Source organism: Rana temporaria, chromosome 1 (genome assembly GCF_905171775.1).
Source record: "Rana temporaria chromosome 1, aRanTem1.1, whole genome shotgun sequence".
NCBI lineage: Eukaryota > Metazoa > Chordata > Amphibia > Anura > Ranidae > Rana > Rana temporaria.
This window is the reverse complement of record NC_053489.1, coordinates 182,121,270-182,146,514: the sequence shown is the minus strand read 5'-3', so window position 1 is coordinate 182,146,514 and position 25,245 is coordinate 182,121,270. Positions and strand designations below refer to the sequence as shown.

The window sequence follows — 25,245 nt, the reverse complement described above, 5'->3', positions numbered from 1 at the left end:
ATTTCCAATGGACTAATCACCATACTCCTACCCATACATGTACTTTGTATCTGCGCTGACAGTTACCTCTCCTATTCTATGGAACATATAGCTTATTATCATCCTATGTACAGATACTCTAGTCTCTGCTGTGAAACTCTGCAGCTCCTCCAAGGTTACCTTAGGTCTCTGTGCTGTCTCTCTGATTAATGCCCTCCTTGCCCGGTCTGTGAGTTTTGGTGTGCGGCCGTTTGCTGTTGTGCCATGTTCTTTCCATTTGGCTATGATAGATTTGATGGTGCTCCTAGGGATCGTCAAAGATTTAGATTTTTTTATACCCTGACTTGTACTCAACATTGTTCCTTACTTGTTTGGAGAGTTCCTTGGTCTTCATGGCAGCATTTGGTTAGTGGTGCCTTTCTTGCTTCGATGTTGCAGTCTCTGGGGACTTTCAAAAAGGTGTGTATAAGTAATGACAGATCATGTGACACTTAGATTGCACACAGGTGGACATCAGTTCACTAATTTATGTGACTTCTGAAGGCAACTGGTTGCACCAGAGCCTTTTATGGACTTCATAACAAAGGGGTGAATATATAGGCATATTTTCTAATTTTACTTCAACAACTTAGACTATTGTGTTCTGATCCATCACATATAATTCAGCTTAAAACCCACTGACATGTATGTGGCACCCGGTCTTGCTGTTTGATGGGCCCACTTGAGCATTTTGCCCAAACACCGGCAAAAGACCCCAGACGGGCCGCTGTGTCCCAAAGCTTTTCTTTATTAGCGCTATCTTGCTGGGAGTGATCGGCTTTCGCAGACTCCTCCTTGTTCTTCGTCATGCCATCGATGTTGAGAAAACAGCAGAGAAGAAGGAGCTAAGGCAATGTATGAGGGAAGAATCCCACCACTCGGTACGTAATATCAGGATGTTGCCGAATCAGGATGGAGCCGAGAGAGCACCTGCCTCAGTGTCTGCTCACGTTGTAAATAATACCCAGGGGGTGTGGACAACTAAGTGAAATTGCACCATATACACCAAGCTCTAGGAAAAATGAGCGCAACTGCATTTCTTTTTTTTTTTCCACAAGAAAAAGCGCAACTGCATTTCTAAAGTACATGTCCATTTGCTTTTAATAAATCAACCCTATGGCTTCTAGGATGGGTATGCCCGGTTATTAAGCAAAACATGTACACCTTGCATTTGATTTGAGATATGCAAAAGAGTATACTTACTCCTTTTAATACAGCTTACCTTTAACATGAACACAGGAAACACTTTTGTTAAAGAATGTTTATTTTCACCGAACCCAGGTAATATTTAGACAAGCATCTTTTTCTTTTAAATGTACATCTTTGACTTTTAATTTTAAAGTGATATTCAAACAAGTTGGAAAGCAACAGTCCTTACAAAAGAACCATTTAAATATTCTCAAACTTGCTGCATGAGAGGTTTTGCCCAAGATGGAAAATATTCTTTAAACATTGAGATACTTAAGAAAACAGTTATATAAAACCATTGTGTGTGTAGAAGAAGAAAATAATACAAGCCGATAAATTACATAATTCACTACTTAATCCTGATCTGCACCAACACCAGAAGCATGTATTTTAAAATGCATTAAAACAACAAACAGATGAAAAAATAGCTTGTTTAAGAAAAAACACCTTCTCATCTAAAACTAAACAGTTGCAGACAGGCATATTTGCCAAAGAAAAAAAAATGGGAAGAATGGCTTTAAAACAGTTACATGTTTTATTTTCAAAGCCTCAAAGTCTGACACTTTTGCTCCTGCTTTAAAAAGTTTTTAAAATATTTAGTGACTAGAGTGACACCAAATATAATAAAGCTGGCCATGCACAAAGGAATTAGTTACTGAATAATTGGGCCCATTTATTTACTTTTGTCCTCCATTGTATGGCACCAACATATCTCTGTTCAATTAGAATCAATCTACGTGGAGTCCTATAAAGGCAACATTTTGCATGAATGTGCCACTATTTGGATCATACAGCTACTGGCCTCAATGTATGGCCATCCCAAGTAAGCAGGCTACTCAGTTTTTTTTTTTTCGTTTTTTTTTTCTCAATACCTATATAAAACATGAGAGAACAAAGAAAGCTGCATCTATTCACAGGTACAACATACCTATCAAATCTTAAATTGTAAAAACCTTCCTTTTATTGGTTTCCAAATATGCTATAAATGATCACCAACCGCTGAATTTGCCACTGGGAAATGTGTGGCTTTAAAGAGATTCCCGATTTGTGATGCCTTCTTGAATTTCACAAATTGTGCTGCATACTAGCTCTAGTGTAGAGAAGGTGGACCTATCTGGATTGTCACTGCCCAGGAATAGGCGTGTTGTCTTTATGTCAGTGTATGGCTATTTAAAGTGGAGTTCCACCAATATAAAAGTCAGCAGCTACAAAAAGTGTAGCTGCCGACTTATTAGATCGGACACTTACCTGTCCCAGCGATGCAGGTGTACGAAGCTCTTCTCCCTCTCCTCTCAAAACCTGACAGTCTGTTAGTCAGAAGTTGCAAAGTTTTAACTGCCTTCTCCCTAAACTATGGTGGCAATTTTTAAATACAGTATACAGTTCTCATCACGGTCACTGAAGACGGCGAAGCGCGATTATGGTGCAGAGAAGCACCAAATGTTCAGCACTACTTTAGAATCTTATTTGCATAGCAAATGGACACAAGGCAGCAAGATGACACAGCAATACAATATTAACCACATCCTCATCAGAAAAGTCCATAGACATGCCCTTGTCTTTTCTGACATCCAAAGGTTTAAACAGTTAAAAAAAAAAAAAAACACAGCAAAGTTGCCTCTCTCTCCTCCATTTCTAGAAACCAAGGTCTTTCACCACATTTTGAACAGGCCATTTATCACAGAAGCACAAGACTTTCCTCTAGGCAGACCGTATTAGGTAATGAATTATTAGAAAAGACAAGACTATGCAATGCACAAAAGAGGTGGCAAATTTATGGTAAGGATCAAAAAGGATTTGATTAGCTGGATACAACTATTGCAGGTTAAACCTGTGTGTGGCTTGTTCACAGCCATCTTAATATCAAACCACTTTGGTTCGCAGTCTTCATAAAAGCGGGACATCATCATTGCAAAAGTAAAGTGTAAAGAAACATAAATGTAACTAGATGTACTTCCAATCCGGATGGTACCACAAAACAGAGTGCTCTGGGATTTCCAAAAATTTTATTTTTCTTTTGATTTCTTGGGGACTTTTCCTGAAAGTAACATATGCAGCATGGTGTCTGATTTGTGCTACAATGAGCATTTCCATAGCAAACATAGCAAAACTAAATTCTGAAGAAGTTGTTCTGACCAAGATGACAGGAAGGGAAAAACAAAATAGAACAAAAGTTTGGTACTATCAGTTAGGACAAAGTTTGGGATCAAAAATAAAATGTTTGGGATCATCAGTTGGAAAAAAAAAAAAAAACCCACAAAATAGCCACTTAAACCACTCGCCGGACTTCAAAAAATCTCTTCAGGTAATAGATCTGTCCCAGTGTCATAGCTACCAGTACAAGGGCTTCAAAAAATGACCAGAGCACCACTCTGCTGTTCGTGTTGTCATTAACTGTTGGGGAGGAAAAGAAAAGACACAAAAAAAAAATAAGTAAAAAAGGTCAAGTTAGTCATGTCTGCATGAAAGACTACTGTCTAAAATTAACAACTCTACATTAGGACTCTTAAATGTGCATGCTAGGAGCGATAAGGCACTATTAGCTTTCAGTACAAATTCTCCCACCTTAAAGCGGGGGTTTACCCTAAAAAAAAAAAAAAATTCTACCATGCCATCCAGCATACTAGCGCGAGCTACAGTATGCCTTTATTTTATTTTTTTGCGCCATACTCACAGTTTAATCCCTTTGTTAATTCCCGTTTTTTATGCAGAGGGGTACATGATTGACGGCCAGCTATGGCGCGTCGCTCTTCCCGAAAATAGCCGAAATAGGACTTGGCTCTTCACGGCGCCTGCGCAGTCAGCTCCTAGTCTGTGCGCAGGCGCCGCGAAGAGCCGAGTTCTACTCCGGCTATTTTCGTAAGCGTGATGCGCCATAGCCGGCTGTCAATCATGTTACCCTCTGTTACCCTCTGCATAGGAACGCCTACTCCCCGCGGGGAGTCTGAAACTTAACTAAGGGATTAAACTGAGTACGGCGCAAAAATAAATAAATAAATAAATAAAGGCATACTGTAGCTCACGCTAGTTTGCTGGATTTCATGGTAGAAACTTGTTTTTTAGGGTGAACCACCGCTTTAAAGTGGTTCTAAACTCAAAAACATTGCTTACCTTAAAAAGGTTAAAGTTCACCTTTGACTGACCAAAAAAAATAAAAAAGACGCACAAACATACATTTTTGCAGGTTTAGAAAAAAAAAAAAAAAAAAAAAAAAAGTGCATTTTCTTTTTTAAACTCTCTGCAACCTGCAATTATCAGATCACAGGTGCAATGCCTGGATCCTGCAGAACCTTGGTATACTGTCTGCCCATACATCTGATACGGGCAGACAGATCAATGTCCTATGAGAGCACTCACCAGTGCCCTCACAGTTCACCGAGAACTACAAGCTGTTGGTCATGGGGGCTCATTTATTCTCACAATTCTGTGACTGAATAACACGGCCCTTAGGGTGGCCAAAGGTACTTTTGGTTCATTCACAGAACTAAAGAGATAGAGAGCCATCTATTTTTACACCTTATTCTATAAAATAAACCCAATATAACTGGTTGTGCTCCTAGGGAGTGCTTTTACTGGGGGGGGGGGGGGGGGGGATAGATCCGTGTTCCCAATTAGCAGGAAAACAAGGACTCCATCTTACCCTCCCACAGAACGACTTAAAGGAGTTCTCCAAGCTAAAACGTTTAACCCCCGCTGTGCCCGGGCTGTAAAACTATACAAAATAAACTTTCACTTACCTGCCTACGATCCCCCGTTGTTCCGATATCGCCGTCCCGTTCTCCGGTCCCGGTCTGTTCCACTTCCTGCGGGTCGGTGACTCACAGTGCGCTCAGCCTATCAGCGGCCGCGACGGGACATTGCTGCGGCCGCTGATAGGCTGAGCGCACTGTGAGTCACCGACCCGCAGGAAGTGGAAGAGACCGGGACGGCGATATCGGAACAACGGGGGATCGTAGGCAGGTAAGTGAAAGTTTATTTTGTATAGTTTTACAGCCCGGGCACAGCGGGGGTTAAACGTTTTAGCTTAGAGAACTCCTTTAACATAGGCAGACCGTTGTTCTGCCAATCCCAGGAACGATCGGCTGACTCCTGCTGTGTCCAATCACACCAGGAGCATGTCGCCGTGCGTGCCCCAGTGCACAAAATTATGTATAGTTATGTGATTTCAAGCAGGAGGGCCGTCCTGCCACAGTGTATTTACTTGGGTTGGTCCATAACAGGTTACTCCATTCAAAAAGAGATTATATGGTCAAATAGAAGGTAGAAATTAGAGCTGCACGATTAATCGAGATAAGATCGCGATCTCGATTCACCCCCCCCCCCCCCCCACGATCTCCAGGCTGCATGACCCGCGATTTTCGTGTCTCCCCGCCGGTTCCACGTAACCAGCGTGGAATGCAAATGGCGGATATCGGAACAACGTCAGCAACCGGAACGGACATCAGTCATCAGAGAGCGTGATGTGGCACGCCGCTGGATGTCGATGATGCCTGGGCGTTACAGTGTCTCTTGGCCGGGAAACGAAACAACGCACAGTGCACCAGCAGATTGATCCGATGCCAGAACATGCGACACAGTGAGTGAGCTTTCTTGTGCCTTAGTGCAATATTATATATTAATATTACCACCACAGTCAGCTACCCGGCCCAGAGTCCTTGCAGACTGCAGATGACAGTCAGACAGGCTATTAAAGGGGGGCATGTGAGCCTGTGAGACTCTGGGGTAGCTGACTGTGGTAATATTCATAATATGGGTAGCTGACACAGACTGTGGTAATATTCATGATATATTAAAAGGGACAGTGGTTGCCGGTATTTTAAGTACACTCGTCTACAGCCGATTTTTCTTTTTTTAATTTACCATTTTAAAGAATCGTGAGAGAATCGTGATCTTTGTTCTAAGCAAAAGAATCGCGATTCTCATTTTCCCCAGAATCGTGCAGCTCTAGTAGAAATAAGCATTTTTGCTTCGAAACAGTCCTAAGAGCACTGTAATATGGCATAATCAACAGCGTTAAAGCGGTGGTTCACCCATAAAAACGACTTCCCCCTATTACACTGCCCCCCCGCATTACAATACGATTATGCCTTTAATTTTTTTTTGGCTGCTGTACATACCTGGGTACAGCTATTCACCCGTGTCCTCCGGGTTGCGAGTCCCGCGGGAGTGGGCGTTCCTAACATGGCGGTGATTGATGTTTTGACTAAAAAACGAGCTCCCCCCGTCGCGCAAGCAGCGTCACGATTGGCGGAAGGAGCCGAACGGCGAGTCGGCGCTACACTGCGCATCGCAGTTCGGCTCCTTTCGCCAGTCGTGACGCGGCTTACGCGACGGGGGGGAGCTCGTTTTTTTAGTCAAAACGTCAATCACCGCCATGTTAGGAACGCCCACTCCCGCGGGACTCGCAACCCGGAGGACACGGGTGAATAGCTGTACCCAGGTATGTACAGCAGCCAAAAAAAAATTAAAGGCATAATCGTATTGTAATGCGGGGGGGCAGTGTAATAGGGGGAAGTCGTTTTTATGGGTGAACCACCGCTTTAAATATATCACTAATGGGGTATGTTACAAAATTTAGATTACACACAGGTGTAAAAAAGAAAAAAAACTACTGATCTGAATATGCAGTAGATGCATTGTTTATGGAACAAATGTACACAGCTGCATATAGATCAGTGATACAGCGATAAGTAGAGCAATTTTTTTTTTTATATTTTACATTTGAGTACAACCATTTATGCTCACACGCGTCAATGCACACAAATATTGCTATACTGGTAATGAAGAATTTTATACATGTAGACACATACATGATTTAAGAACTTTATCACATTTAGACAGCATTATTTTTATTGTTGCTGCTTAGCTAGAACTAGAAATCAGAAAAACCAGACACCCATTTGTAATAAGCGACTGAATTTCAAATTCAGACTTAAGATTCAATTCAAAATCTATTGAAAGCACATTATGTTAAAAAAAATAAAACTAGCTTAAAAACGTATGAACTTCAACTTTTTTCTGGTACGTTTCACTAAAATGTATGTGTTTTTATTCACATTTAACTATTAGTAACATTATATGTATTCTAGATATTTTATAATCTTTAATCTAACTCACTTGCTCTGTGTATTCTTTCCCGCACTTCCATGTATTCTTGTTCATGCTTTACAGCTGTCATGGCCACTGCAAGTTCATTGATCATCTCTTCAAGCTTGTTCTGATGGGCTGCATGAAAATTATTACACATTGATTTCAAAGTGAAAAGTCAGACATACGTATATTTCAATCTTTCCAACATCAAAATGTCCCAGTACAGTAAACATATCCATCCTTTAAAGACAATGCAAGAATTCCTAGCTGCAGTTAGAATTCACTCTCACAGCAAAATAATACATTTGGGAGGGAACACAACACATTTATTCACAAAGCCCAAAAGCAAAAACTTCATTACAGCAGTGAAAATGGTGTAGGCGATACTGGTCAATTTTATAGTACATTTAGGGGGGGTCTATAAATATTTTTTTTTAAGTGAATGTCCCAGCATCTGCCAAATGTAAAAAAAAAAAAAAAAACCCCACCACCGTAATTTGAAATAAAATTTTCTATGTATCCTTGGATTATGAGCATTATTCATTCCAGGAGAATGCTTGCAATCCAAAGCACTCACATATCAAAGTGCGTTTCCCCATAGAAGTCAATGGAAACAAAGATAATTTGTTTCACATTGACTTCTATTGTATGCAGTAGAGCTGCACGATTAAACGCGGAGAGAATCGCGATCTCAATTCTCCCCGCGGTATGAGCCCCGATTCCTTTGTTTCATAGCCGGTTCCACGTAACCAGCGTGGAACGCAAATGGCGCCGATATCGGAACCAACGTCAGCAGCCTGCGCTGCTGGATGGATGCCTGGGCTTCTCTTGCAGATCTGTACAACTGTAGTGTGTATCCATGCGCAGTGGTTGCCGGCGGTACTGCTTCTGATGTATTAATCTTTCTCACAGTTCTGTACAACTGTGTGTATATCTATGCGCCACCCAATGGTTGCTGGCGGTACTGCTTCTGATATAAACAAAAGACCAGTGATATGTCTATAATGTTAAAGACCATATAACTCCTATGAAAAAAGCAGAATCAAAGTTTGATTCTGCTTTTTTCATAGGAGTTATATGGTCTTTAACATTATAGACATATCACTGGTCTGTTTTTTATATATTCATATTTTCAGATAAATCACAGGTTTATTTATTTAGGGGGGGAGGGGGTGTTTCTGGCATTTCGTTTTTGAGAATCGTGAGAGAATCGTGATCTTTAGTCTAAGCAAAAGAATCGTGATTCTCATTTTGACCAGAATCGTGCAGCTCTAGTATGCAGTACAGCAAGTGGCCAGAGGTGGGGGGGGAGGCGGGGCAGAGAGACTTGGAAGTACTCCGAGACCATTCGGATGCACTCAGAAACAGAGCGTCACAGACGCTTCAGCACCTCTGGCCAAATGCGATACTGCACACCGCAGAGGCTTGAATCCTACTTGTTTTGTGAGACAAAAACAGGATTTTTAAATAGCTTGCATTGCAAAGCGCTTGTTAACCAAGTTACTTGCAATCCGAGGTATTATTGCATTTCCTATGATTGTCAGTGCCATCTAGTGGCCATGATGTGGTATTTTTGTGCCAAAGATCATAGGAAATACAGTACATTGAAAAAACATTTTACACATCTTACAAACATCATGATGATTGCTAGCAACGTCTGTGCAAATTCTGAGAAATTTACATAGGGATCCATTTTATAAAAAAAAAAAAAAGTTGCTATGTGTTCCTCCAAGCAGTACAAACAGGAGGGGTGAAAGCCGACAGTTTGTGTATCCTGCCAGCTCTTGGGGAAGGGTGGTCAGAAGGTAGATCTGCACTAGCTGTGAAGCTTTTCACCATCCCCCAGTAGATTCTTCATAACAATATATGAAGACTACAAGGCAGACTTGCCTTACAAGGCTAAATTCCACTTTTGTTGCCTTCAGTACCCCCCAGCAAAGTAGATTTTTCTGTAGTGCAAAGACTTGTGTTTCAAGCCAGCACTCCACAGAAAGCAATACTCCTGATAGAAAATGCATGCAAAATCAAGAATCAACTCATCTGTAAAATTTTGAATATTATTTTTCAATTAAAAAGCCTGTTAAAAAAAAAAAAAAAAAAAAAAAAAAACACTTGCATGCCATCTTTTTGTAACACTGCAGCACTTCACAAGCAATAAAAGGTTAGGGTTTAAAGTAACCAAACTGCATCATCCAATGTTGCATCAACCCATATCACCGCCATGCCAAAACAGGCAGATGTTAGGAAACCTGAAAAAATATTAAGCTTTACACAATGCAGCAGAAAAACCTTTACCCTGCAAAAAAACCTACCGTCCCAAGTATCTCCACCACCTAAGAGGATTGTAAAGAGAACAAATCAAAGTGACTAATGTGGAAAATAAGACAGTCTAATCATGTGTATTTAAAGAAATGTAATGAATAGCATTTCACCTGCTACTAAAGTGAACCAAAATTTGAAAAAAAACAATTATGTCGGTTTTCAAAACCTAAAACAGCTAAAATTAAAACCCAAAAAAATCAGCACAGGGAACATAACTGTCTGCAGAATGAGTCCCTTGTGCCAATTCCTCTTAGTCAAAGTACTCCTCTGTCCATAGATGGAGAAGGATATTAAAAAAAAAAAAAAAAGGGAGGAATCTGCACAACACACTGACACATTCTACAAAGTGATGTTCCTTCCCTTGTGCCGATTTGATTCAAAGCGGGGTTCCACCCGCGATTTTTCGATTTTTTTAAAGTCAGCAGCTACAAACACTGTAGCTGACTTTTAATAAGGACACTTACCTGTCCTAGGCGCCCGCAAAGAATTGTTGCTCTTCATAAAGATGGCCTAGGCCAGTGGTGGCAAACCTTGGTACCCCAGATGTTTTGGAACTACATTTCCCCTGATGCTCATTTAAACTGCAGAGTGCACGAGCATCATGGAAAATGTAGTTCCAAAACATCTGGGGTGCCAAGGTTCGTCATCACTGGCCTAGGCTATAAGAAGATTGCCAAGACCCTAAAACTGAGCTGCAGCAAGGTGGCCAAATCCATACAGCTGTTTAACAGGACAGGTTCCACTCAGAACAGGCCTCCCATGGTCAACAAAAGAAGTTGAGTGCACGTGCTCAGCGTCATATTCAGAGGTTGTCTTTTGGAAATAGATTTACGAGTGCTGCCATCATTGCTGAAGAGATTGAGGGGAGGGGGGGGGTCAGGCTGTCAGTGCTCAGACCATATGCCGCACACTGCATCAAATTGGTCTACATGACTGTTGTCCCAGAAGGAAGCCTCTTCTTAAGATGATGCACAAGAAAGCCCACAAACAGCTTGCTGAAGACAAGCACACTAAGGACATGGATTACTGGAACCATATCTTGTGGTCTGATGAGACCAAGATAAACCTATTTGGTTCAGATGGTGTCAAGCGTATGTTGCGGCAGCCAGGTGAAGAGTACAAAGACAAGTGTGTCTTGCCTACAGTCAAGCATGGTGGTTGGAGTGTCATAGTCTGGGGATGCATCAGTACTGCCGGCACTGGGCAGCTACAATTCATTGAGGGAACCATGAATGCCAACATGTACTGTGACCTACTGAAGACGAGCATAATCACCCCCCTGCAGGGACTGGACGGCAAGGCAGTATTCCAACATAACGACCCCAAACACACCTCCAAGACGACCACTGCCTTGCTAAAGAAGCCGAGAGTAAAGGTGATGGACTGGCCAAGCATGTCTCCAGACCTTAGCCCTATTGAACATAGGGCATCCTCAAATGGAAGGTGGAGGAGCGCAAGGTCTCCAACATCCACCAGCTCTGTGATGTCATCATGGAGGAGTGGAAAAGGACTGCAGTGGCAACCTGTGAATCTCTGGTGAACTCCATACCCAAGAGGTATAAGGCAGTGCTGGAAAATAATGGTGGCCACACAAAATATTGACAATTTGGACATTTTCAATTAGGCGTGTACTCACTTTTGCTGCTGGCGGTTCAGAAATTAATGGCTGTGTGTTGAGTTATTTTGAGGGGACAGCAAATTTACACTGCTATACTACAAGCTGTACACTCACTACTTTACATTGTAGCAAAGTGTCATTTTTTCAGTGTTGTCACCCGAAAAAGATATCAAATATTTACAAAAAACGTGAGGGGTGTACTGCCTTTCGTGAGATACTGTATGTGCGGGCCAGAACCACTGAACAAAGTTGCACCAGAGGGGACTGAAAACCTGCTGTCAAAACGGGACTGCACATACGTGAACTTAGTGAGAGGGAGATTGTATTTTTGAAAAAGTATCGATACCCCCACTTAAAAATGGGTTGTAAAGGTTAATCCTATGCATTAGGTGAAAAAACATCTTACGATCACTGGCCCCCCAGTTTTACTTACCTGAGCCCTGAAAAGTCCCACGTCACGAGTAACATAATAGGTTTGCTTTAAGACCCCTTTCACACTGAGACCCCCATAGCGTCGGCGGTAAAACGCCGCTATTTTTACCGCCGACACTATGGGTGGGTTTGCGGGGGCATTTCGGCACTTTTAACCCCTGCTAGCGGCCGAGAAAGGGTTAAAACCGCCCGCAATGCGCTGCGCGCGGGGCCATTAATTTCAATGGGCAGGAGCGGTGGAGGAGCAGTAAACACACCATTCCAAAGATACGGCTAGCTAGCGCAACGCTCCAGTGTGAAAGCCCACACAGACAATGGAGCAACTGTTTGAGGGCGGATTGCAGGCACCATTTTTAACACTATAGCGCCTGCAATACGCCCATGGTGTGAAAGGGGTCTTAGGTTTAAGACTGCTTTAAAGTGGAAGACCATTCAAAAATTAAAATCCCTGCATCTAGAGCCACCAGTATACCAACCTCCCTAGCCCTGTATTTGACCTTGGGCGAGGACGGGGACCCTCCTACAACCCACAGAGGTGCTCTGACCAGGAGGAGCAAGAGAGGATAGTGGGAGAACACTGCCGGGAAAGTCTCCAGAAGTTCCACAGAGGTAGGGTGAGTGGAGTGTTAACACCGTTGGGAGGGCTGAGACACAGTAGTCTGGGAAGGGTGCAGAGCCAGTCTGAAGAAAGGTGGTGGCATGGGCAGAGGAAAGTGGCAGCTGCAGCCAGGAGGGCTGGCAGTGCCTGAAGAGGTGGTACTGGGAGTAGTAGCCACGGGACAGCTAGCACTGGAACTTTTCTATTTTGCTACAACATAGGGGCCTGCGGTCCCCGTCTGTAAAGGGCATTTGCTTTAGAGCCCTTTCACACTGACAGCACGGCCACGTTAGCAGTAAAGCGCCACTAGTTTTAGCGGTGCTTTACCGCCATTTTAGAGTCACTTTTCATCCCCTTCAGCGGTCAAATAAAAGGGTTAAATGCGCCTGAAAAGCGCTGCTGTATTAACTGCAATGGGCAGGGGCGCTTTAGGAGCAGTGTACACACCGCTCCTAAAGCGCCCCAAAGATGCTTCTTGCAGGACTTCTTTTTTTTTTTTAACATCCTGCCTGTGCAGTGCTCCAGTGTGAAAGCACTCAGGCTTTCACACTGGGACTGCAGTTGAGGTATTTTTCCAGGCGCTTTACAGTTGCTATTTTTAGCGCTAAAGCATCTGAAAAACACCTCCTGAGTGAAAGGGGTCTTGGGCCTGGCTGAGCCAGTGTCAGGCCTACAGTGAAAGGAAGAAATGTGCTGGAGGAGCGATACTCTGCAAGCACAGAAGTGCAGGAGGGGGAAGAGGAGATTGTATATTGAGGTGTAGATAATTGGTCCCAACATTGACTTGATTACCTGGGCATCTCATAAGTTCCCTAACCCCATCCAAGTTTAATTCCCCTCAATAAAAATACAGGTGCAAGGACTGCTTTTAGGTCTATAAGCGAGTGAAAAGGGTGTGCCTGGCTGGGGCAGGGTGACAGACGGACCATTACAGTCAGCAGCTCCTACGGGGGGGGGGGGCCCCCCAACACCACATCCATATTGTAGCGATGCATTATTTCAGATGTTTGAATAAATAGGGCGGCTCCACGAGTACCACATTTACTGCTCCTCCATATACATGGCTTGATGGGAGGGAAAAAATAAATAAAAACTAGACAAAGTAAAAAGTGGTGTGATGACTAAAACAAACCACCAGATGTAACCTGTTGCTCTATAATTGACATCTATGTCGAATAGATACCAAATGCATCCTTTTGCCAATGGTTTTATAATTAAAACTGGGAGGTTTTTACTTCAGGTTTGACATGCACTGTGTTAATGAACTACAAACACTGTATAAGGTATAATGTAATGTATTTCACTTTGAAGAGACTTAGTCACCAGACCTTTCATCTCAAACTTCCTACAAGATTATATGTGCAGTTGACATAGTACTTACCTACACAAGCCTATCTTGTGTAGACACACAAAAGCCCTAGTACTATTGCCGTGTATGACCATGTGCGCAGCCTATACAGACTCAGAGCTGTCACATAAGTGACACTATAGTCTTCCCCTTCACTCTTCCCCCAGCTGCCACATAAAAGGTTATGTAGGGAAGTGAAAGCAGGGATGGAGGAGCCAGATCAGCACAGAAAGTAAAAAGGAGGAGAGGGCTATGTTAGGAGACCAATTGAAAAATTTGCTAGCAAGTCCTATCAATATAAAAATAAAAAATAAACTGTAGGGTGGTCAGGGTGGATACAAAAACAAAAACAAATATTTATTTAAAGTCAGATTTTTATTACATTTTAATAAAATGCCTTTTGGAGTAAAAATCTAAAGATATTTTTCCATTTAAGATACAATAATAACTTAGTTTATTCAGCATGAAATGGAGCTTAGATATGTAGCATGAGGCTATATATTAAAGATTTACATTTTTTGTAATCTCATTCAATGAATACAAGGCTCTGCAAGCCGAGATAACATGCACTGCATTGATGCAGTTACACAATTTCACAGTAACCATGAGATAAAACAAAGTTCAGGAATATCCCTTTATCCCATTGTTTTGCAAAATGCTCTACATTACAAAACTGAGTGAATCGGTTCTGATATCGCCGTTTTACCAACCTGACAGCTTATAAGTCTAAATAGGAAACCTTCATTTCGTTTGCAAATATTAAAGATTCTAACTACCAGCAAGAATGAGTCCTTGCATTTAAAGAGCACCTGTCATTTCAGATCAATCATGGCAGTGCCTGTTAGCGGGCATCCACTCACCTGCTGCTGCCACCACATACCTCACCTCGTTGTGTTACTGGCGCATCACCAGCAGTCCTATTAAAGTGAATGGGACTGTCAGTGAGTCAACAGCAGGTCAGAGGAGGAGCCGATGCAGGACAGATGACAGTTGCTCTTTAAAAATTATGATTTAAAGCAGAGTTCCACCCTAAAGTGAACTTCCCCCTCATCTGACTCCTCCCCCCGGAAGGTGCCACAATTGGCAGGTTGACAGGTATCCTTTCTCACTTCTGGGAGCCTCGGCCACAGATATTGACGTCATGACTGGGCAGGGCCACTAAGAGAGAGGAGCGGGCCTCGCGCATGCGCAATAGGGTTCCCGGCGTGAAGCTGAAAGGCTACACTGCCCGGTACGCTTATCCGCAATGGCGGCGGCAGCAGCCCCCAACAACTGATGGAAACATCAGCTGCCGGTGCCGACATCGCTGGACTCCAGGACAGGCAAGTGTCCCATTATTAAAAGCCAGCAGCTGCAGTATCTGTAGCTGCTGGTTTTTTAATATTTTTTTTGGGCGGAATACTGCTTTAAAAAGTGGTTGTAAACCCTTACAAACCACTTTAACCTACAGGTAAGCCTAGATTAAGGCTTACCTGTAGGTGCAACAAATATCTCCTAAACCTACACGGTTTAGGAGATATTTGCAGAAAAGACTGCATCGATGTCTACGGCACATGCACGCCGTAGACAACGGAGCAGGCGCACTGAGCGTGCAGTTAGTGAAGGCGATCATGACGTCATTGCAGCTCTGGCCAATCACAGCGCCAGGGCCGCGATATGAGGAAGTGACTCTTGGAGAGATTTTTTCATAGGAGGGCAACGAGCACCACTGCGGGGGCTTCGATCTCAGGTAAGTACTTCATAATGAGCCAGTATGCTATGCATACTAGCTCATTATGCTTGTGTCTTGCAGGGTGCTTTGAAAAAAGAAGTTTTTTTCCCCCCTCTTTAAGTCAAGTTGATTTAAATCAAGCCTTTTTACTAGCGATTTAAATCAAATCCACCCTGCTTCTTATATTCCTCTGTATGCATAGTCTTCACAAGCAATAAACTCTGACAATACTTTGTGAATGGTTCAGCGGAAGAACACTAACCTTCAGTTTCCATGTCCTGGCCCTTCGGAGCTTCGCCTATATCTATAGTGAACATCACTATCTTCGGAGTCATTGTTGACATTCTGTTGCTGAAGCAAAATTTGTATGTTCCATCCATGTGTGCGGCAAAAGTGTACTTCCCGCTTGATTCCCTGTCTCCTTTATAAATGTTTTTATTGTCAGGGCCAGTGATCTGTAACAAAATTACTTTAGTTAAAAGAAATATGGCAATTAAAAGAACTATACAGGCCAAACAAAATCAGCCCTTTCACCCTCAGGTTAAAAGCAAGTAATTGTAATGCGTTTCCTTAGTGATTTAATATTTGGAAACTGATATGGTGAAATTTAAAGAAAGTACTTTGTGTCCATCACAATACATTAAATGTGATCAAATCCATAAGACCAGCCAACTATTTTTTTCTTGGGTTTGCATAGAGTGGGAAAGGGATAAAACCCATCAGATTTTTACTGCTACTCCGAGTTCTGCCACAGAGAATTAGCCCAGGTTCACACTGGGCTGCGGGAGTGAAGCTGTGCGAGTTCAGCTTAACTCGCACAATTTCGCTAGCGCTCGTAGTCCCAATTACAGGAGATATCTGTGCACAGATGTCAATGAAAAAAAAAAAAATAAATATCCCAAAAAGTAGTACAGAAACTACTTTTTGAAATTGGTGCAGCATCGCACTAATAAGGACGGTGTCATTGCTGGCAACTGCTGCCCATTTGACATGTCAAATCGCATGTCAAAACACAGCAGTGTGAACCAAGGAAGTCTCACTTCCTGTCCTGCTACCAACATTTTACACAACAGTACAGGGTGCAGGGTTACAGTACTAGAGCAACAGGGACTGCAATAGAAAAAGGTTTTTCTTTAGTAGAGTAAGGGAAGGCGAAAACTATCAGACTTTTACAGCTCTGTTCATAGTAAATTTTCCATGACTTCCTGTTTAGTGAACATGTCCCCTGACACCCGCTGGCATCTGATCTAGGCTGCCAAAAACAGACAGATGGGGAAACGTTTGGCAGATCGGATGACAGTTGGATGGAAAAGGACAAGTAGTCCATTTCCATCTGACCGCCCCATAAAGGAGAGCAGGCTGAAATGTCAACCGCCTGCTCAGAAGAGAGATTCCCCGCAGGCAGATCCACTGGACGTTCGTCCCGTGTGAAAGAGGCCTAATTGGTCATCTCAAGGCATCAGCAGGAGTCCATCATGAAGGCAGGACAACTGGTATTGCAGGCCAACTTGTTTGACTAGTTTCAGACCCGGTTGGTCTCAGTGCTATCCTGGCCATGTGCTCAGAGTTCTGGCCAGTGTAAGTAATATGTAGGGCAGGGGTGCCCAACCTTTTGAAGAGCGAGGGCCACTTAAGCAACTTGGTAACCAGTTGGGGGCCACAATGAACAGAGCGGGCGGATGACAGGTCAAGGCTACTCTATAGGCCCTCCGATCCGCCCAGATGAAAGGGGACAAATTTTCTTCTGTTTTTCGGATTGGAGGTAGGCGGGCGTAAACAGACATCTGTCGCTCTATAGAGGTGAATTGAATTGCTTTCACTCTGAAGTGTTGTGGTTTACCCACACTGCGGGTGCAGCCTAGTGCACCTGTGTCTATCCTTTGGGTTAGCTGAACTTTACCATAGACTCCACCTGTGGCAAAAGCCTGCACTGTAGAGGAAGCATCGGCTTAAGGGGCTCTGCTCCACAGATGTTTCCTCTACCACCAGCTTCATTCACAACACTGATGCTGTGGTATGGCGGGTTGGCAACCTGCGATCTGGGCTTGCCAACCCACCAATCCAGAGCAGGAGTTCGTGTGCCACATAAGAGGGCTCTGCGGGCCACATGTTGCCCCCGGGCCACTGGTTGGCCACCCCTGATGTAGGGAAATGTACAGAGGTCAGTAGCAGGTAGGGCAGTGTACATGGGTAATTGTTATGCAAAATAGGAGTACAAGGGTCACGAGTAAGTAGGGCAGAGGACAGGGGTCAGTGAAGCAGTGTTCAGAGAGTCAGCAGGGCACTGTATAGGGGTTAGCAGGGCAGAGGTCAGGTAGCTCAAAAGGACAAAGGGACAGTAGGGCATTGATTTTAACTAAATGAAGGCAAGTGGCGGTGGCACATTCCTCCGACGCACTGATCTCTGTGAGGCCTCCTTTCCCATCCATGCCATATGATGTCACATACATGCGCCTGAGATGGACAGGAGAGGGGGCCAGCGGAGAGGAGGGCCAGCAGAGAGCAGCACGATACATTTAGACATGTGGCTTCCTTGCACCTGTCTGCAAGAGGAGGAGGAACCCCAATGTCCCACCTTGCCGAAGGAGGGTTAACAAGGCGGAGAATAAGCTCAGGCAGCTTAGGTCAAAGCCCAAACTTCACAGCAAGATAGTTCAGATGGCTTTGGACTAGTGTCCAAATGAAACTCCAGCCAAACCTTTATAAGCAGTTACAGCAAATTGCTTTTTCCCTTTGGGATAAAGGTTTAACATAAATAAAAGCTGATCATTGCAAGCACCCAAACAGTGTTAAATGGTTCGTCTCATCTCTTTAACTGGTACATTCTGCTGGACAGCTTGTTCTTTTGAAAAATTATAGAAGAATCGCTAGCTGGATCACCAAGTGAAAATAAAAATATATGAATGCAACAATCACATCTAAGAAAATGTAAACTCTAATATAATGTTACCCGTTTAGATTGACAACAGGTAATCTGTTCTCGCAGTTGTGCACATTTGGCCCTCCCCTGTATTTGCTCTGATTAGAATAGAGTGATCAAAGACACCCAAGTATACATATCTTAACTGCACACTCACACAGCACCTCTGCGATGCTAGAGTGTAAACAAATTTCTGAATATCGATAGCACATTTTAGTTAAGCACAATACACAGTTCACAACGATCTACATAAAACAAAAAACACAACACACACACACACACCTTTCTACTGATCCCCGCTAAGCAGGCGGATGGCAGGTCCTGTCAAGAGTCGCACTCATCTATGGGAAAAACAGACCGCCTGTCCATTTTCATCCGATCCAGACGGATGGAAACCAGGGTCACCATCCGTCCGGATTTGACAGACAGGATCGGATTAGCAGCGGGTGACAGTGGACATGTCGCCGATCAGGTCCGCCTGAAAAACTGACAAACGGGCCTGATCAGAAAGCCTGTGTGAAAGGGGCCTTAGAGGAAAAGTCACCAAGACAGGAGCAGCTGTGCATTGTAACCAATCGGCTTCATGTACCATAATGCTTGCCTTGTATAACAATATCAGACTAAATGCCCAACAACGGTATAAAATGATTTGATTCTGAGCACTATAAGAGCTTGTTGTTTCTGTATTGGAGAGCATTTGTTTCAGGTATTCCCAGCTCCTGCAGAAAGTTAAAAGCAATAATTGTTAGTATAATAGAATGGTTTTAAACACTATGGGCCCCATTCACACCAGAACATGATGGAAAACCTGTGTTAAATGTGCGTTTTCTGCATAGTGTTGCAATTTGCAGTGGGTTTAATTTTTAACGAGACCCCAAAACATATGTTGCAAATGCAGTACATTTGCCTGCAAGGAATCGCTTGGTACAGGTGTACGATGCAATCCAAGGGCAGGGCTTTTTCCAAAGTAATGCATACACTACTTTTGCTGTGGTCCACTGTGATTAAACCTATTGTGAATTGAGATTGAGATCTTATAACGATTAATCGTGCAGCTCTAGTAACCACCCCACCAAACAACTGCCACAGTACAGACTAATTCACTGTGTGGAGAGAGACACATCAAAAGTGGTCATGGGGATATTCTGAACTTGCTCAGGTTTGAGAATATTCAACTGGGATCTGAAAGCAAACACCTCCTTAACTTTTTAAAACAGTTTTCTTCCTGGAGACTTAAAATTCAGTCCAAATAGCATTAAAGGTAAATGAGAAAAAAAATAAGGCGTACAAGTCTCAGACCTAATTATTTATGCATGCAGCATTGGGGTCCCTGGTTTTAAGCTTAGCCAGGACACTATCTGTATGGAGTTTGCATGCGTTTCCAACAGGTACTCCAAAGACATGCTGGTAGATTAATTGGTCCTGGTATGCATACAAGATTGCAAGCTCCTTAAGGGCAGGAACATGGCATGCAATGCACTGTGTAATTAGCAAGCGCTAGATAAATTCCTGTAATAGATAAATTAGGCAGGGAGAGTAGGAAACACTTGTACCTAAAAATCATTTGCCTATTGCAAACCGGGCTCATGATCAGAGCACCACATAGTGTGCTACCTGCTTCTATTGTGTACTAGAAGTGAGCAGCATCAAGGTATCATAGCAGCTGCAAGAGTCTCAGCAACAACCCCCAGCAAGTACAGATAGGAGACCCCTAGGGTCCCAGCCCCCTTTACACTAGTATGGGTTTTCTGCGTTGCACTGTTTTGAAGAGGTGCATGTGCTTCTGTTGGTGCAGCATAGCACATTTTTGGTCCAAAGGATTAATAGGAATGCATGAAAAAAAGCATGCACATTATTGCCACATGATTTTGTGCTTAAAGTGGAGGTTTACCCGATTTTGTGACTTTGGCTTAAATAATAGTCCCCCCGATGTACATAACGAGTTGGCATTTAAAAAAAATTCGATACCTTATTTATGTCTCCTCGACCAGGCACTTCCTGGTTCTAGCGTTGCGGGACTGGGCGTGTCGCTTTCACCGCAATGGATTAGGGGGATTGTCTGCTGGTCACAGCGGGGAGTGTCCTTTTCAGGACGCTGCTGGCCGTTGTCATAGCAGCTATGCAGTGTGACGGCGCGGCTCGCCGTCACACTGCGCATGCGCGGGATAGAGCGGTTAATGATGGGACAGCATTCACCGCATCCCGGAAGAATACACAAGAGGGCTTCAGAGTGCCCGCAATTAAGATGGCAATGTCCATCATACTTTTTTATAAATTATCGTTTTCAGGGGAAATCATCATGCTAGCGGCTTGGACTATAGGACTTGGGAGTACTCGTTTCTTTCTCATATCAGCGTTACAATAACCTTTTAAAAAAAAAAAAAAACGTTTTCCCGCGGAACTCCTACTTTAAAGCGGTATTAAACCCAAAACCAAAAATATATCTATATTGCAGCTTACTGACCCTTAGATGTGATGCCTGCGATAGTTTTTTCTGGTGATCTAGCCAGTAACCCATAAGAGCACCAGAGTACCCCCATCGGATGAGGAGAAAATTCTGGACAGCCGGCTGTCCAGAATTTTCTCCTCATCCAATTGCTTATGCTTAGCCTGCACCTGCTGTTCCTACTCTGAGGAGAGCTACATTTGCAGACACCTTTTCTAGAGCAGCATTCCTTTTCCCCCCTGTTGCCAGAGTACCCCCACTCTGGATGAAGAGCAGGGGACATCTTTGAACAACAGCATGGTCATTCTGGGGGAGGGGTAAAATGTACTAGCAGATTCAAATACACCAAGGCCTCATGCACACATAGCCTACTTTGACCACCGGCAGCGGGATTACGCAAAATTCAGCAAAATCATACCCCGAAATTGATTATTCCTCGTTCAAGAGTGCAGTTGAAGCTCCCCTAACCGCAGCAGCTTGTAAGCTCTGGCAAAACCTTATGTGTACATTTTCACATAGGGTATTATGAAGTTGAGTTTAGGAACTTTGACAAAAAAAAAAAAAAACACACCAAAAGTTCCAAAACGCAAGTTTAGGAGCTGTAGCATACACAAAGCTTTAAAGTGATTGTAAAGGTTTTTTTTTTGTTAAAAATAACAAACGTGTTATACTTACTTGCTCTGTTGCAGTGGATTTGTACAGAGCAACCACAATCCTCTTCTCAGGTCCCTCTTCTGTGATCCTGGCCCCTCCCTCCTGTTGAGTGCCCCCCATAGCAAGCAGCTTGCTATGGGGGCACCCAAGCTGAGCCGCAGCTGGCCAACTGACTGATTGACAGCAGTGGAAGCCGAGTTCTAGAGGGGTTTCACATAAGTATTAGGGCCCTTTCACACATACGGACAAACGGTCCGTTTATTACAAGTCCGTTTACTGACTTGAAATGTATCCCTATGGGATTGCAGACGTTAGCGGATGATGCATCCGCTAACGTCCGCAACCATTCGCAAAGATCCGCTTTTGCGGACGGAAGAAAACCCTATTTTTCTTCCGTCTGGCGGAACAGATCGGATGAATACAGACACACGGCCCGTATTCATCCGATTCCCCATAGGGGAGAGCGGAGGAGAGACAGGGCGGTCTCTGCACAGTGTGCGGGGACCGCCCTGTCCGCCGACAGCTCAGCGGCGATTTACGGAGGAATCCCCGCTGAGCCAAACGGGCTAACGGAGCAGATCAATTACGGATCCGCTCCTTGTGAAAGAGCCCTTAGATGGCACAATGCACAACACAGAAGGCTTTTTATCTTAATGCATTACGATAAAGAAAAAAAAAAAAAAAGTCTGCCTTTACAATCACAAAAAAAAAAAGAAAAAAAAAAAAAAAAAAAAGGGGGGGGGGGGGGGGGAGAAGAGGCAGGCTATTATAGGCGTTAGAGCATTTTTTTTCCTGTCTCTAACTGCCCCTCCATGTTAACCTGTGTCAATGAACACATAGAAATTTAGAGGCAAAAAAAAACACACCATCACTTGTGTGTTCAGGAGAGAAGCTTTTTGAGCATAAAAAAATAAATGCTCAAAAGTGCATTAATGCTAGGTGAGCTCCCACATTAAGTGCCAGTTCACACCGGAATAAGTCCAGTGCGGGTTCCCACATCGCACAGAACTCGCAAGCAGTATGTGAACCACTGTGGGCGTCAATAGAAAGTTAATGACACCCCTATATCGGATCACAGTGCGAACTGTAAATTCAGACAGGAATTAGATCGCATGGGTGTTCACACCCATGCGATCAAAATCTGGTGCAGACAATAAAAAGAAAAGGCCCTACAAGATTTTGGTCCAAATGTGACGCAAATTCAGCCATGCAATCTGTATGGCTGAAATTGCATCACATGTGAGCTGCACAGCAATGCATGCAATGTCTGACAGCGCTCCAGTATGAACGGACACATTCATCCTGAGCCCAGGTTCACACTGGGCTGCGGGAGTGAAGCTGTGCGAGTTCAGCTAAACTCGCACGATTTCACTCCCGCCTGTCAGTCCTGATTTTTTTTTGTAATCGCAAGGAGTAGTACAGAAACTACTTTTTGAAATGGGTGCAGCGCCGCGCCGATTAAGACAGTGCCATTGCTGACAAATGCTGCCGATTTGACATGTCAAATCGCATTTGTCAAAACACACCAGTGTGAACCAGGGATAATGATCAGAACTAAGGTCAATACAATGTATTAATTCCAGACGCCCTAGTCTGCAAAAACATGCAAGCGAAAAAAAAAAAACTTATTTTTTTTCCCCCTCGCTTTGCTGCTAAACCCTATATGAGAAAAAAAATGAGAGTGTCAATACAATACAATTTGCACAAAGCCATACAAAATGAAAGCCTAACTATACTTTATAGTCCGTTACAGCAGCTTTTTTTTTTTTTCTTACCTTTTTGGGATAAGGGTTTTATATGGAATAAAAAATCCACTGCATAAGAATGAGATCAGGCAGAGACTTGCACTCCATAGCTCATGGGGGGGGGGGGGGATGTAAAGAAGACGGTCTTCTTATAGATGACTGACACTTGGGACATCCTATATGACAGGTGACCCCCCAGTCTCATCTACCTTCCCCTTGGATGTACACTACACATAGTGAGGAGGAATAGGACGTGTGATAATGCAGAGATGACAGGTGACCCCCCAGTCTCATCTACCTTCCCCTTGGATGTACACTACACATAGTGAGGAGGAATAGGACGTGTGATAATGCAGAGATGACAGGTGACCCCCCCAGTCTCATCTACCTTCCCCTTGGATGTACACATAGTGAGGAGGAATAGGACGTGTGATAATGCAGAGATGACAGGTGACCCCCCCAGTCTCATCTACCTTCCCCTTGGATGTACACATAGTGAGGAGGAATAGGACGTGTGATAATGCAGAGATGACAGGTGACCCCCCAGTCTCATCTACCTTCCCCTTGGATGTACACATAGTGAGGAGGAATAGGACGTGTGATAATGCAGAGATGACAGGTGACCCCCCAGTCTCATCTACCTTCCCCTTGGATGTACACTACACATAGTGAGGAGGAATAGGACGTGTGATAATGCAGAGATGACAGGTGACCCCCCAGTCTCATCTACCTTCCCCTTGGATGTACACATAGTGAGGAGGAATAGGACGTGTGATAATGCAGAGATGACAGGTGACCCCCCAGTCTCATCTACCTTCCCCTTGGATGTACACTACACGTAGTGAGGAGGAATAGGACGTGTGATAATGCAGAGATGACAGGTGACCCCCCAGTCTCATCTACCTTCCCCTTGGATGTACACTACACATAGTGAGGAGGAATAGGACGTGTGATAATGCAGAGATGACAGGTGACCCCCCCAGTCTCATCTACCTTCCCCTTGGATGTACACGTAGTGAGGAGGAATAGGACGTGTGATAATGCAGAGATGACAGGTGACCCCCCAGTCTCATCTACCTTCCCCTTGGATGTACACATAGTGAGGAGGAATAGGACGTGTGATAATGCAGAGATGACAGGTGACCCCCCCAGTCTCATCTACCTTCCCCTTGGATGTACACGTAGTGAGGAGGAATAGGACGTGTGATAATGCAGAGATGACAGGTGACCCCCCAGTCTCATCTACCTTCCCCTTGGATGTACACTACACATAGTGAGGAGGAATAGGACGTGTGATAATGCAGAGATGACAGGTGGATGAACACATGCGGCCCAATGCAGGTTACCCATCCCCCCCATTCCCATTGTCATAGAGACATACGTTCAGCAGTCACAACTCACCTCCACATCGATGTCCAGGAAGCCCCCCTCAGCCACCTCGAAGATCAGGCCCATCTTGGTGCCGGACGTCACATGCTCGAAGTAGCACTCTTCTGCATGAGCGTCGATGCTGACGAAGTAACCTGAGGCGGTGGCAGAGAAGAAGGCGACCAGGGCGACGAGCTCTGATATGGTGAACATGGCGAGGCAAGGGGGAGCGAGCAAGCACAGGCCGGGAGTGTTGTTACCAAGTCTGGGCCTCAGTCTGAAAGAGGCGTCACCTCTCCAGGCAGCCGGGGAACGAGCTGCTAATGCCACGTAATGAGTCTACGGCGGCCAGCTTGGGACACGCTCACATCCGGGCACTCCAAACACAGAAACCTGGCAGCGCTGTATACGTGCAGCTCACTGAGACGCCGGGGAGGCCATTTTAAGTGTGGGCAGAGCGGGTTTCTAATGTGTATATCAGGACTGTATTACATTCTCGATAGGGTGTGAAAAAGTTAGATATTTTATCATGTATCTATTGCTCTTTGTAACCCCACAGTGGAGATGTTCCCTTACTCAGGGCCCTGTTACAGGCTTGTTACTGTAAGAGGAAGTGAGAGGGACCTTTTCAGTTGGAGCGCAGCAATAAAATGATGCTGTAGGTCTTTCCTCTAATAAAGAAAAGTAATTTCATTGTTGGAAGGATTTCCTTTCACTTCCTGTTTCAATTTTACATTGTTATTGGGAAATGCCTTCAAGGTTAAAGGGGTAGCAATAAAACATTATA

The 25,245-nt window shown here is 44.0% G+C and overlaps 1 protein-coding gene across 2 annotated transcripts; it reads right to left on the bottom strand.

Moving 5' to 3' along the window:
* Positions 1-1,264: 1,264 nt before the first annotated feature.
* TMED2 (transmembrane p24 trafficking protein 2) lies at positions 1,265-24,821 on the bottom strand. 2 transcript variants are annotated; one of them, XM_040347277.1, is made up of 5 exons: positions 24,492-24,821; positions 15,588-15,780; positions 9,609-9,629; positions 7,324-7,431; positions 1,265-3,600 (listed from the first exon to the last, which is right to left on the bottom strand). In XM_040347277.1, the coding sequence occupies exons 1-5, from the start codon at positions 24,669-24,671 to the stop codon at positions 3,476-3,478; spliced, it is 627 nt and encodes a 208-aa protein (XP_040203211.1). In that variant the 5' UTR covers positions 24,672-24,821; the 3' UTR covers positions 1,265-3,475. The 2 variants fall into 2 exon arrangements, with proteins under 2 accessions (XP_040203211.1, XP_040203212.1); XM_040347278.1 differs by lacking the exon at positions 9,609-9,629 and having other exon boundaries at positions 24,492-24,816.
* Between the last annotated feature and the right edge of the window lie 424 nt (positions 24,822-25,245).